Source organism: Psammomys obesus, unplaced genomic scaffold (assembly GCF_907164565.1).
Source record: "Psammomys obesus unplaced genomic scaffold, mPsaObe1.curated_primary_1811, whole genome shotgun sequence".
Taxonomy (NCBI): Eukaryota; Metazoa; Chordata; class Mammalia; order Rodentia; family Muridae; genus Psammomys; species Psammomys obesus.
Window position 1 is genome coordinate 2,095,690 of NW_026590767.1, and position 15,845 is coordinate 2,111,534.

General features: G+C 38.1%; 1 protein-coding gene across 1 annotated transcript in view; it reads right to left on the bottom strand.

Moving 5' to 3' along the window:
• Positions 1-5,164, bottom strand: part of Ate1 (arginyltransferase 1) — an 85,388-nt gene extending 80,224 nt beyond the window's left edge. The window contains exons 1-2 of the mRNA XM_055608848.1: positions 5,153-5,164; positions 4,488-4,520 (exon numbers count right to left, since the gene is read on the bottom strand). Of these exons, the coding sequence (XP_055464823.1) occupies positions 4,488-4,520; positions 5,153-5,164 (45 nt within the window). The remainder of the gene's footprint in view (positions 1-4,487; positions 4,521-5,152) is intronic.
• Positions 5,165-15,845: the final 10,681 nt, after the last annotated feature.

Consider the following 15,845-nt stretch of genomic DNA (forward strand, 5'->3'; position numbering starts at 1 on the left):
TAATGATTTTCAAGAGAAAACAATTTTGCTTCTTAGTGCCACCTGGCAGTGTCATCTACAAGACTGTGCTTGCCATTGTAGTAAAGCGGGTGCTACTGGCATCTAGTGGACAGAAGCTGGAGACGCAGCTAAGCTTCCAACGTGATCAGCATCGCACAGCACCGCACTACAAAGGTGTGATGCCTGTAAGGCTAAGGTTCATAAATCCTGCTCCTAAGTTCACTAAATCCATCTCTGATCACTAGTTTCCTTCAAGTAAGAGTCTTGAATGCGAGCATCTCATGGCAGTGCCATTCTGTCTTCTTCCCGTCTTGCTTTTCCTGTCCCACACTGTTAGCTGTGGGTCTCAGCACCCAGCTAGTCTGATCTACCTTTCTGGGCTCAATTTTCATCATAAGCATTAGATATTCTGTGAGAAATAACATAAGGAATGTGATAAGCACCGTCCTGCCTATTATAGATACTGGCTTCTCAGTAATATAACTCCTAAGAGAGAGAACTTGAATCTGAGATGAAGGATCAGAAGGACATACCTAAAGAGAAGTCCGAGCCCCACACTGACACATGATCTAACATGTTAGCCTATGCTGCAGCTATCTCTGGTCTCCAAGCATGAGAAGGAGACAGAAGCCTACTGGCCTGGGTGGAAAAGTCTGACTCTTAAGAGAATGTCAGGAATCTTTTGACCTCTGACACATAATCCCGTTTATTTACCTGCATTTAATTGAAGACATCTGTAAGTGGTGCCACACAAAATATAACTCAGACTCAGAAATGTCAGTAAAAATCTCTATAAGGCAGAAGTCCTACTAAACCTAGCAGGGAAGTGTACATCAGCAGCTACAGAGAGCCACTCAAAATTAGAAATATAATAGAAATGCGCTGCCTGGCTTGACAAAGTGATAAAAGCTCTTTCCCATAACCCTTATTGATTGCTATTAGTCTTCAGGAATGAAAAGGGTCAACCCCACAGAGAGAAGGAACTGACTTTCCACACATGGTCCATTCAAGTGACAACATATCAGATTACTGACGTAATTATTATAACCTGACAATTTCATTAGATTCATGTGGCAGTTAAATGGCTGGAGCTGACAACAGAAGAACCTGGTTCATTCATGGAACTTCTTATGGACAAAATGAAGCTCAAAGTCAGCTTTGTTATCTGTAAATTTCCTATAGATTGCTGTCTCTATTGGAATTATTCTTTTGTTTTTTAAAATTAGGAGAATACCTATCCCCGGCTAAAATATACTCTGAATAGTAAAATTAAACACATAGAGGATTCCAGCATTCTCTTGGCTTGGCTTTGCCTCTCAGGCAGTGTGTAGTGAAATGAAACCAAATCCTGACTGAGCTCAGAGCTACCGAAGGAGATCTGGGAATGGCTGCCATTCAGTAAACCATCAGGCAGCATCTGTGGAATTCCAAGCTAAAGAACTATCAACAGAAATTCTCAAGGTATATCCTACCAGGGAAGTGGAGGCAGGATGACCATGTTTAATTATTTTATCTTCCTCTTATAAGCCCAAAACCATCACTCAATTTTGATCATGTTATTACTTTATACTTTTCACCAAAGATTACAGATCTGATACACTAAGCCCCAATATTTAACCAGAATAGTGAGAGGCGATTTTAAAATCTTTATTTGTTGGTCTATTGGTAGTTGGTAAACTCCAACTTTCTACAACTAATAGCATCGAAGATAAAAAAGGCAGTATCCAATCTTAGTAGACTCAATCAAGCTGGGAAAACAGTTGAGTACATTAAAATACAAACAGTAAACTTCATTTGCTGTCAATTGAGTTCTGTCAAATTATAAATAAAAGACTGCTACACTTAGCCTCAACCCTACCAAGCTCATTCAGTAATCTCTCCATCCATTTATACTCCAACCCATCCATCCAACAAGTATTTACTAAAGCAGTGCCTACTATGTACAACTTATTATATTAAAAATAGGAACATCGTAGGGCAGGAGAGACAGTTCAGTGGTTGAGAAGACTGACTGCTCTTCAAGGAGTCCTGAGTTCAATTCCCAGAAACCACATGGTGGCTCACAACCATCTATAATGAGGTCTGACGCCCCCTCTTCTGGCGTGCAGGTGCATGCAGATAGTGCACTCATACATAAAATAAATAAATATATCTTTAAAAAAAGAACATGGGGAAACAAAGCTCTCTTCTCACTGAACTTACATTTAAGAGAAATTTATTGGTGAGACCCATTTAAAAGCATTTTTGCAAATGGTCAATAATCATCTAAATCATCAGTTCCCAACCTGTGAGGGGTCAAACAACTCTTTCACAGGGGTTACATATCAGACATCCTATAAATCAGATATTTACATTACAATTCATAACAGTAGCAGATTTACAGTTATGAAGTAGCAACAAAATAATTTTATGGCTGGGGATCACCATAACATGAAGAACTGTATAAAGGGTCACAGCAGTAGGAAGGTTGAGAACCACTGCTCTAAATGTCAACTGACCAGGGATGTGGACCTCCAATTCCAGCCTCCTTACTAATATGCTATGTATGGAAGGTACTCTAACTAACTTTATTGTTTTAAACTGCATTTCTCACATTACTAACACACAATGACATTTTTTATCAGTTGCATTATTTTATCAACTACTTATAGCATTTAACATAATTTTGTGCAAAAGAATAGCAAAGATATTTTATTGGATCTAAAAGATTAAATATATTAAATAATGCCTTTATTACAATTACCATACTGCCTTAATTTTCAAAGATTTATTCAATTTTAATGTATACAAGTGTTCTGTGTACATGTTTGTATGTGTACTTCATACACACCTGTTGCCTACAGGGGACAGAAGAGGGTGTTGGATTCCCTGGAACTGGAGTTTCAGGTAGTTGTGAGCCGTTATGCAAACGCTAGGAAACAAACCCAGGTCCTCTAAAAGAGCAGCAAGTGAGCCATCTCTCCAGGCCCTGAATTACCTTTAGCTACATTTGTTTTCATGTACAAAATTATGTCTCTTTATACAGTCAAACCAAATTTTCCTAGCCTTTTGTATCTGGTCAGAAAGTACTTCTTCAATTTCAGCAGATAATAGATGCATACTGTCTTCAAGTTTCTTATGATTTTTTATTTCTATTTCATTATTTAAAGTTCTGTTTCCTATACTATGCTCAGTGTTGGCCACAAATCATTTCATTTAATTATAATAACCCTGTGAGTGTTACTCCCTTTTCAGACTGGAAAGTAGAAAGCATTTAAACCCCAGAGGGACTAAATGACTTGACTATGGGCCACTCATATCCCTCACAACTCACAGCCCTGCATCCTTCCACCATTATACTTTGTCTCCATCCTAAGACTGAAGGATTAGAAAATGTGACCAAACCTGGTCGGTTACAGTTTCTCTGATCTATTCCATTTCTCCTAGAGATGATTCAAACTGGTTACAGGCCATCACTCACCATTAAGAAGAATAACTCCAATAATCAAATGAATACAACACTATAGAAATAGGAAAAAATAAAAAACTCCCAATGTATGAGTAGATCAGAGATGGTCTCACAAAGAATACAAGGCTATGGCTCAACTCTGAAAAGGAGTATTATTGGAGAAGCTGGGAACTGAGAAGGGGGTTCTTAAAGTGAAACAAACAACAGAAGCAAAGAAAAGGATAAAATTAAGACCAAAAACAAAAACAAAACAAAATGAAAACACAGATTGGAGTACAAGGGGTTGATGTCCACCTTAAAAGAAGAATACAAAATATTACAGGATTTGAACAATAAAATTCTGTTCACAAACATGCTGCCTCATTTAAAAGGATAGCTAGGGAAATTTTGATTTCTAGTGCCATGTAGCTAGTAAGCAAAGGCACATCTTGAACCTGACATGGCTCAAGTCCAGCCTCTATTCACAGTGCTCTGCTTTTTTCTAAGTCTCCATAATCATCCACAAGCTTTTCTCCAACTACAGGTCACACGACTCTGGTTCTCTGATCATCCAGTGACTTTTTTAAACCTCACAACTTTTCCAAATGAGAACCAGGATGACAACAAAATGAGAAGCAAAGGAAGCACTGAGAACAGGGCCTGTGTTATAACGAATGCTCCATGCCAGGCAGGTCCTCTGTTCCTCCAGTGTTTTATGCACATGAAGTCTCCTTGATGACAGCTTATGCCTATCCAGCTCTGCGAAGCGTGACAGTGACATAAGCAGAGTATGAAGCAACACAGGGGTCACAGAAATACAGCCTAGGGCTGACTCCTCTCTACTTACTGAGAAAAAGAAATGTATCTAAGGGGCACCGACCAGTCACAAAGGTGAATAGCTGTTACAGAAACTGGCTGTGTTCATTCCATTACTATTACTGAAAAATGTATTGCTTTAGAACAATCACTCCTAAATTATCAAAGAAATGCCAGATGAAAGAAACAAGCAGAGCTACTCTATTGGCAATACTAACACAAAGATCTAAAAGGCATCTCTTACCTCCAATGGTGAGTTGCAAAGGAATCTTGTGAACTGCAGAGTCCAATTTGATTAGAACCAATTTCATCCAGGAAAGGGGCAGGAAGAGAGAACATACAAAGAAAAGTTATTATACAATTTTCCAGTAAGAGCATCTAAAGCAAACCTCTATACAAAGTTAATGTTTTCTACACTGATAATTCATCCAGAGTGCAGTTTAACTCAGCCCCTAGGAAGTACCCAAAATTTGAACTCATTTACACAATCATTTATCTGTATAAAAGCAAATACAGCACAATTGGTCCTAAAGTAATTCAGTTTTAAAGTTTTATCTCACAACCCCTGAACATTAAAAAACAACAACAACAACAACACTCAATAAGAATGGGGAGGGGCATGCATGCAGAAAGGGGGGGGTGGGACCGGGAGGGGAGGAGGGAGGGGCTTATGGGGGGTACAAAATGAATAAAGTGTAATTAATAAAAGTTTAAAAAAAACAAAACACTGCTATCTGAATGCAGAAGAGCAATGTCTTTTCTAGATAAAGGGGCAAAAAAAAAAAAGAAAGGAATCAACAATTGTTCAGATGCTAAAAGTAAAGCAAGGTTTAGTTAACGTCAAAAATAAGTAGAACTATACAACTCAAGACACAGCAAAGAGTGAGAGAAAGTGTGGTATCCCTGCACCTCTGCTGACATGTTTACTCTATCACCACTCTTCATCTAATATTCCTTCTTTCTTCTTTGTTCTCTCTTGCTTACCTCCACACTACTCTCCTTCACTTCTCTTTGATTAATGGCTCATCCATGGGCTGACAGAATACTAAATGTTACTATGACATGTTGCTTGTCTCTCTTAAACAATTCTGTAGAGAGGGTGGGAACCATTCACAATGCAAACTGTCAGATGCCTCATACATACATGTGACAGGAAATCCACGTGTTCATAGATATATTTATAAAATCAACATTCCAAATCCTTTGAGATTCACTGTGATAATCAAATATCCAAGTAACACCAACTCATCTTTCTAAATGCATATTAACTACAAGATGCTGTTATGACCAGACTGTTTCCAAGCACTTTTGAACTATTCTACAACAAAGCTAATTTGTACTCACAGGAAATGCAAATATTTTCTGTTCTCTCTGAGACATACATTGAAGAGCTAAGGATGTAGCTCAGTGATAAGAGTACTTGCCCACACAATGGAGTACTACTCAGCAATTAAAAACAAGGAAATCATGAAGTTTTCAGGCAAATGGTGGGATCTAGAAAAGATCATCCTGAGTGAGGTATCCCAGAAGCAGAAAGACACACAGGGTATATACTCACTTATAAGTGGATACTAGACATATAATATAGGATAAACATACTAAAATCTGTACACCTAAAGAAACCAAACAAGGAGGAGGACCCTGGGTAAGATGATCAATCCTCACATAGAAAGACAAACAGGATGGACATGGGAAGGACAAAACAGGAAAGAGGACAGGAGCCTACCAGAGAGGGCCTCTGAAAGACTCTACCCAGTAGTGTATCAAAGCAGATGCTGAGACTCACAGCCAAACATTGGGCAGATTGAGGGAATCTTATGAATGAAGGGGGAGGTAGAAAGACCTGGAGGACAGGAGCTCCATAAGCAGAGCAACAGTACCAAAATATCTGGGTACAGGGGTCTTTTCTGAGACTGATAGTCCAACCAAGGTCTGTTCACGGATATTACCTAGAACCCCTGCTCAGATGTAGCCCATGGCAGTTCAGTATCCAAGTGGGTTCCCTTGTAATGGGAACAGGGACTGTCTCTGACATGAACTCAGTGGTTGGTTCTCTGACCACTTCCCCCTGAAGGAGGAGCAGCCTTGCCAGGCCACAAAGGAGAATATTGCAGCCAGTCCTGATGAGGCCTGATAAACTAGGGTCAGATGAAAGGGGAGGAGGACCTCCCCTATCAGTGGACTTGGGAAGGGGCATGGGAGATGAAAGAGGGAGGGTGAGGTTGGGAGGGAACGAGGGAAGAGGCTACAGCTGGAATACAAAGCAAATAAAATGTAATTAATATAAAAAAATAAAAAATTAATTAAAAAAAGAGTGCTTGCCCATCCTGCAAGAGATCTTGGGTCTGAGTCCCAAAACTAGGAGAGAAAGAGACTGAAACATCAGTTAAATTATATAATGTCTGGGATTCCTTTCTACATCACTGGGGAAAGATTCCCTTCTACATCATCGAGCTAAGTAACGAAAGCTGAATAAAACAAGACTATTCATATTATATTAATTGAGAGTAAGAGATGAAGACACAGGATTCCTTCATATATGATTGGCTCTACTCAGTTTAGTTTTCTATAAGAAATTTCCCTAATACAGTTTTTTAAAAGTCAGCTACACCCTCTCCAAACTATATAAATATACCCCTAAAATAGCATAGGGCATATCAAATCTATTATCATCTAGACTGTAGAATGCAAAATGCATTAAAATATAGATACTGTACAATTTTTCTTTAATATCAAACACAATTCTATTGTTAGAACTTTTCTGAAAGTACAAGTTATACCAAAATGCTGTTTCGAAATGCTAACATGACACAATTAATTTTATAAAAATGCAAATTTTATGGTCTTGGGGTCTTCTGCAATAGCTCAGCCTAAGAGAATCACCTATACTCCTCATGGCAGAAAGTACCAGTTGAGACACTAATCATTTAACAGTGGAGAAAAATGGGGACTAGTACATTTTTTTTTCATATCAGAACTTTGATATTGTAAGGTTTCTGTGCTTTGCTCCTATAGGTACATGTCAACTCTGTTATATGCATACCTCTGAATTGCAGGCAACCCAGCCCAAGTTTAGTACCAATTGATGCATCAAGCAAGTAAGATACAGTCACTTAAAATAACAAATAAGAACTATATAAATACTGTCTAAGAAAGTTAACATCTTCTTGAGACCAAAATAGTTCTGTCTCTCTCTCTCTCTCTCGCTCTCTCACACACACACACACAATAGCACGAGTATTTGCTAACATTAGTGATGCCAAGTTTTCAAAATAAGAAATTTGAAATGTTCATACTGTTTGAACTGTCAGAATATGAAATACGTAAAGTTTTCAACCTTAAAACAAAAAGAGAATAACAAATCTCAAGACATACACGAAATTCCTAAGTCATGAGAAAGATGTCAGAAATGCTTCCTATCCATCAGTGTGAAGGTGAGGTTGTTGCTGTTTCACTTCAGTGACTGTCGTAACAACATCATCCAGGTTATGTTCTCAGTACAAATGCTAACACCTTAAAAAAAATGATTGGCAAAATGGCTTTTGTGTATCCACTAAGACTGACAACAGAAACACATTCCTTTCAACAAACAGCATCATGATGACTGCTCAAGGTAAGAAAATGACTATGTTTAATTTTGTTGTGAAATTAAAGCTACTAAAATTTGAGTCAAAAAAATTACTATGGCCACAGTAATATCTCAATGCCATTTCTAACATGGGAATACTCATGATAGTTAATAGTTTATATGATCTTACTCAAAATATCAAGGCCTATTGAGAAAATAAATATTTTTATCATGTTTGACGTACAGATAGAAACATACATTTATCACTCCAGAAACAATAGGGTGAAAATACAGTCACCTTCCCAACCAATCTATATTCCTTATCTTTCTATTTTAAATATGACTTCTAAAAAAAATTTTTAATCTAATTGAAAACAGGCATAACTTGACTGGTAATTCAGCTTTTAAATAACAGACAGGTAAATTTTAAGTAAATAACATTGTTAATTTGATTCACCTAATAAAATGTGTATAAAATTTTAACTGTTGACCAATTATCTTAAATTTTGAAATTTATTTCACTTTGTAATTAGTTGTGTGAGCGTGTGCATGTGTCTCCCCTAGAGCTGGAATTACAAAAGGCTGTGAGAAACACACATGGGTGCTAGGAACCAAACTCAGCATCTCTGGAAGAACACACACTCTTCTTAACCACTAAGCCATAGGTCTATCCCCTGATCTTGAAATTCAAAAGATAATAACCATGAAGATTATGGTCTATATTAAGAATTGAACATACAATGTATCATTGCCAATTTTAAAATCCTTTACACTTCTAAAAATGAAACAAGAAAACAGTTACATTGACATTTGTGTTTCCTAGCAACTGGCTCATCTTGCTTAGAAAGAAGCATTCAGAGTCCTGATCCTGGTATCCACTACGCCACCCATCACTGGTAGCCTGTCTCACAACACCTACTAAAAGTTTCTGAGAGGCAAGTAATGTTTAAACTGTTTTCCTACACAGTATTTATTCCAAGTGCAAACTGTCCTCCAAACTATCCGTTACATCTACAAAGTTCCGTCTTTTCTTAAGACTTGTTACTTGTTTTGAATGAGGAAAGGGACACACTTCTAATTTTGTCAAAAATCCAGTCAAATTATTATCAACTATTTTATCTGTGTATTAAAAATATTCAACAGGTAAATTCTGCATTAAAAATTATCGGCTTTTTCTTTTTTTTCAGCCAGGCAACAGGCACATGTATTTGACCCCAGCTCTTGTGAAACAGAGAGAGGCAGGTGGATCTCTGTGGGTTAGAGACCAGCCTGGTCTACAGAGTGAGTTCCAGGGAAGCAAGAGCTATTGATACCCTGTCTCAAAAAAAAAAAAAAAAAAAAAAAAGCCAAGTTAACTAATTAATCAAAATAAAACAATATTTTTCTAAAACAAAGAATGGCAGTGAGCTGTCTCCATCAACGTGGAGTTCCAGTCGTGTAACTGTTCGTGCATAATAACTATCCAGAAGCTCCTGTAACAAGTTCCTAGTTCTTGACCTTTCCTTTATCTCATGGTCTCTACTGTCTATTTTAAATAATCTAATAAAATCTTTATTCAGAATTTTGTAATGATTAATCTGAAGGTAACCTCAAGGTAACCTGTCAGTTCTCTAAGGAATATGGAAGTCTTAATTGGGCTATAATTCTACATTGTGTTAAGTCATACTTTAGACTCCTTTCCAATGCCCTACAATTTACATTCACACTATCTTATGCTGTTTTCAAACAAGATAAAATTAAGTTTTATGGTACAAATGTGGCTCTCATAAATGTAAAATTCTTATAATTTTAATTTCTTCTAGAGGACACAGGTTCAATTCCCCACACTCACATGGCGGGGCTCACAACTGTCACTCCAGTTCTAGGGGATCTGATTCCCTGTTGTGACTTCACCAGGCCAGGCATGTATGTGATACACACATACACGTACAGGCAGAATACCCATACACACAAATTTAAAAAGAGTCCTTTTCTTGAGCCAGTGAGGTTGTCCAGCAGAGAGAGAGCCTGCCACTATCACCAAGCCTGAGACCCAAGGTAGATCCAATGACTGTAGCCAGTCCTCTGACCTCCACTCAAATGCCACAGAAAGTAAACTAAACTGTAACTTAAGATTTGTTTTAATGAGTACTGGTCCCTCCCCAATGATGCCCTTCAAGAGAATCCCGGTAACAACAACACGTGGGATTCATGAATGGGCCAACAACCACAGGAGAAACTATGAAATGCCTCTTGAAAGATTCTGGTTATCTGTCCCAGATCATTAAAATTATAGTAGTTAGTTAACCTCTGAGTGGTAGTATGCAGACCAAAGATGAGCATGTAAGAAACCTGTCAACATGCAGCAAATGCTTTGCCTTTTATTCTGAGTAGTAACCCTAGGAGAATACACACATATAAAAATCAACATGCTGTGTAGCTAAGATTTATGTTAATTTCCAAAAGAAAAATTACTTCTAAATTTCTCCTAGAAAGGCTTCAAAAAAAAAAAAAAACATTAAAACACAGGTTCACTGAGAGATCCTATCTGAAAACATATGGCATCAACCTCTGGTCTCTCCATACACATGCACAATCACACAGAATTCAAGGTGACTTTGAAAAACAAGATGCCTTCAAAAAATCAGAATAAATAAATGGAGGATAAGCAGAAAACATCACAAAACCTACAAATCAAAATTAGCATTTCTTGTTATTTATTTTCTTAATGACTGACAGTCTGACTGGAACAAGATGAAATGTCAGTATCATTTTGATTTGTATCTCTCTGACGGATAGTGAGGCTGGAACATTTTTCATGGTTATTGGCCATCTGTATTTTTTTTTTTTCTCACAAACTTCCAGTTCCTTAGCCCGTGTTTTAATTAGGTTGTCTCTTTATTGTTTTTTCTATATTCTAGATATTAATTCTCTGTCAGACGAATATCTACCAAAGTTTTCCTCCTATTCTATGAGCTGCCTCTTCTTTCAATTAACTACTTCCTCTGGTGTACAGAAGAATTTTATCATGAAGTCCCATTTGTCAATTGTTGGCCTTATTTGCCAGGCAACTAGAATCCTATTCAGAAAGTCCTTACCTATGCCTGTCTCTTGAAAGTGCTTTCTCCAGATTTTTCTCTAACAGTTTCAGGGTTCCAGATCTTATATTAAGGTCTCTGATCAATTTGGAGTTGTTTATTGCAAAGGGTAGGAGATAACAACCTAATTTCATTCATTTGTTAAGAAAACTGCCATTTCTCCAATGTGTATTTTTGTATCTTTATCAAAAATCAGATAACTTTAGGTTGTGCAGTTGTATGCGGACTTTTTGTTCTGCTCCATACATCAGCTTAACCTATTTTTGTGCCAGTATTATTTTGTTTGGTTACTATGCCTCTCTAATAAAACTTGAAATCATCAGTATTCTTTTTTCTCAGGACTGCTTTGGCTATCTTCATGCTTCCAAATGAATTTAAATTTTTTTTCCTGTTTCTATGAAAAATGACACTGGAATTTTTTTAATTTTTCTTTTTTTAAGATATTTTTTTATACATATGAGCACTTTATTTGCATGTGTGCCTGCATGACAGAAGAGATTAGATCCCATTAAAGGTGGTTGTCAGCCACCATGTCGTTGCTGGGAATTGAACTCAGGACCTCTGGAAGAGCAGACAGTGCTCTTTAAGCAGACAGTGCTCTTAACCGCTGAGCCATCTCTCTAGCCCAGCACTGGAATTTTAATAATTTTTAAATCTCAAAACCCATGTTAGAGGGCTCACAGCTGCCTCTAACTCCAGGCCCAGGGTATCTGAAACCTCTGGCCTCAGCTGGCACTGTACTCGCATTCCCATACAAAGGCACATACACATAATTTAAAACAGAAATAAACATTTAAATTGTTTTTTTACCAAAGCATCTCTGAAGCATTTTTTCCATTTTCTAAATTATTACAATTAACTCGGTAACCTGGTTTTCCAGCTAATGACCAGTATCTCTTATATTTATGGCTGTGAGCCCTTAACGGCTGCGCCATCTCTCCAGCCCGACCAGTATGTCTAAACCACATTTATATTTACCTTTTCTACAATAACCTCTGCTAACCTGCAATCTGCTAAGTCATTATACTTTTTGTTTAGTGATTATCTCTAGTCACTCTCAGTCTTACTCCACCAACGAAAGCTCCACAAAAGTAAAGAATCTTTATCTAATTTTTTTCACTGAGTTGCTAATTGCACTAATGCCTCTGAAACAGTACCTTACTCATAGGAGGTACAAAGTATGAGTTTTAACAAACATTTTTAAAAAAATTAAAAAGAAAACAAATCTGAATACTAGATAAACTAATACAAGAACTGAAAGCAAGAAAGATGATAGGGGATGACATAGAGCAGTAACTCTGTGGGGAAGACAATGGTAAGGGCACGGGCATACTGAAATATAGCAAGAGCAAAATAATACTCCCAAGGGCATATGAAAGTCAGAATTAACAAGCAAGTCCTGCTAAGTATTCTGTTTAAGAACAGACAAGATCAAAATATACTGTGGGAAGATGACCATCTTTAATTTTCAGAAAACACAGAATGTTTCAATTATTTGGAAAATTTGTTTAGGTCAATACTTAATTCACTAATGCTGGTTATTCTGTATTAATTATTTAGGCCAGCTTCAACCCTCCGATATGGCAGCCCCATGCTTTTACATAAAAAGTACTAACTTTCCCACATGTTGCCCTGTACTAATCATTTGTGGTTCTTTGGAAAAATTCTCTAATTCTCTATCATATGTTGAAAAAAAAGTTCAGCTACATATAACTATGAAGATCCTCTTATCTCTAAAGTTGTATGTGATGCTCACTTACGATCTAAGACAATATTTAAAAAATTTTAGGGAAGCTGAGTGCAGTGGTGTACACCTGTAATCCCAGCATTCAGGGACGCAGAGGCAGGTGGATCTCTGTGAGTTTCAGGCCAGCCTGGTCTACAAAGTGAGTCCAGGACAGCCAGGGATACACAGAGAGACCCTGTCTCGAAAAAAACAGAAAAAAAGAAAAAACAAACAAACAAACAAAAAAAAAGAAAGAAAGAAATTTTAAGGAACAGAAATTGTAAGAAAAAATGTTCCCTGGACCAGTTTGAACTCCTTTTCCTCTTACCTCCCCCAAAAGTACTAAAAACATTATGCTGCAAATTCAAGAGTACCTGTGCATCAATGAATTTAGGTAAATGTTAATTCATTATTTAAGTGTTAAGAATAAAAAGCCTTGCTGGGCACAGTAGCACATGCCTGTAATCCCAGCACTCAGGGAGGAAGAGGCAGGTGAATCTCTGCAAGTTCAAGGCCAGCCTGGTCTACAAAGTGAGTCCAGGACAGCCAAGGCTATACAGAGAAAAACCCTGTCTCAAAAAAACAAAACAAAAAAACTAACAACAAAAAAAGCCTTTAACAATTTAACTACTCTCAGCAGCAAATTCTTACAGTTTATGACTGGCTACAATATACCATCGAGTCTTGACTTTGGAATTGCTCATTAAAAAAAAAAAAAAAAAAAAAAATTTTTAAAAATTAAACTATCTAAGATGCCTACTGTATTCAAATTAACTTGGGTTTAAAATTTTTATTTTGAGGTCATGGGTATAGTTCAATGGCAAAGTGGATGCCTAACATGAGACCCTAGGTTCAATCCCCGGTGCTCCCAAATTCAAAACACTCAGATCCTACTATCATACAAACTCAGCTAATTATAAGCTAGAATATCTATACAGTGGTATGTGACAAGATATGACTGGTCTCTGCATAACTGACAGATGTCCAATAATATTTAATAATATTTTAAATATAATGGAGTTGAACTACTAAGAGAAAAGAACGCTGGAAGCTTCTCTGGGCTAAATAACATTAAGACATTTAAAGCATTCACATGTGATAAATCACTTGTTCTTTCACTTTAATTCCCCAAAGCCAATTATGTCTAACGAACGGTAACAGCATCTTTCATACCCTAGGGCTGCAGACATCCCACTGCACATCTCACAGGAAGAACACTGAGCCACGAGGGAACAGCAGAGGTGTCTCAGACCTGGACCACCACCTGATAGCTGAAGTAAGACAGCAAATCAGCACTGCACCAGCTCCTGTCTCTGATGGTCAGAAAGGCATATAGCACCACACCCAGCCCTAGTAATTAATTTAACAGTGCACTTATGTGTACTTTTCTGTATATACATTTTGCTTCGACATTTTTTAGCTCGCCTACAGGAACTGGAGATGCAGCTCAGTTGGTAGAGTGCTTGCCTAGAACACACTTAACTCTGAGTCCAATTCCCAAAACCAGAGAAATGGGGAATAGGAACAAAAACCCAGAATCTTATCATCAGGAGATGGTATCGTAAGAATGAGAAGTTGAAGATTAGCCTTAGCGATACTGCAAGTTAAGGCCAGCCTGAGATATAGAAGACCCTGTCTCAATGAAATCAATAAATTTAACTAAAGACAGTGTAACTCTTTAACTCGTAAGAACATTTAATATTAAGACTATATTAACTGTAGCCAGGCGCAGTGGCACACACCTTTTATCCCAGCACTCAGGAGGCAAAGGCTGGCAGATCTCTCTGAGTTTGAGGGCAGCTAGGTCTACAAAGTGAGTCCAGGAGAGGCAAGACTACAAAGAGAAACCTTGTCTCAAAAAAAAACAAAAAACAACAACAACAACAACAAAAAAAAATAACAAGACTATCATTACTAGTAAATAAATCCTAAGTAAAGGATTCTCGAAAGCCCAAAAGGCTGCACAAAGGCTTAGACACAGTTTTTAAATTTAATTTTTTTTCAATGTGGGAAAGGAAAGGGTTTATTTGGCTTACAGCCTACATTTCACCAGCCAAGATAGGAACATAGAGCACGGACATGGAGGCGAGAACTTTAACATGGATTTCCCAGACTCGGCGAAGATATGTTAGGCAGACTCATGTCCGGAAAGCACATTTCTGAGAAGCAGGCCTTCTGTGTAACCCAATTTTGAATCCCTGGTCCTTAGGGGAGATTCCGTTTTCTTCCCAAGGGCTTTCAGAGAAGTGTTGGTACTTTTTGGTTGTCATTATCCATGAGGACACTGGGTGTTCCAGGCATTTATTGGGCAGAGGGTACCAGGGAAATGTCCTAATGATGCACAAGACAATGCTGTTCTCCCTAAGAATGATCTGACCCCAGATGTTGGTAATAACAGGGTTGAGAAACCTAGCTCCCAATGAGGCCAGAGGAGACATTCTGAGAAACACCATTCCTGCAGCCCTCAGCTCAGAACATTTGTCCTTTTTACATAAAAATGACACAGCTAAAGCACACTTAAATACCACAAGCGGATTCTAGGTCTGACAACACCGCCACTCCATATAGTCTCAGTGGTAACAACTGCAAATCTGCCCAGGTGACTATGTGGGCACCTCGCCTGCCCCTCCACTGAGAGGTTATGGACCACCAACACTTTGCTCAAGTTCTCTTGCTCTTGCTCCCCCATTTCTTCCTTCACCCACGGCCACAGCCCACCTTGTTCTCCAGCTTACAGCTGAGATGTCCACCTTGCCCTGTGACCCACCATTCAAACCAGCTGAACACACACTGAAAGCCAGGCATGGCCATGTGCGCCCAGAGCCCAGTGCTGTGGGGATGGACACAGCAGCTCTGCGGCTCTGTGGCTGCCAGCCTGGCTTCAGTTTTAGTGGAGGGTGTTTTCTCAGGGGAAAAAGTGGATCATGGCAGAAGGAATGTGTGCATATATAACATGTATATAACATACACACGTGTATGGGTTTGATTGAACGTAAAAAGGGAGAGTAGCAATAGAATAAGGTTGTGGAGTTAAATTTAATTTTTTTATGTGTCTGAGAGTTTTTCCTGCAGGATGTCTGTGCCACATAGGTGCCTAGTACCCATGGAGGCCAGAAGAGGGTACCAGATAACCTAAAACTGGAGGTACAGACAGTTATGAGCTACTGTATGGGTGCTGGCAATCAAACACAGGTCCTTTGCAAGAGCAGTCAATGTTCACCTTTTTTTTTT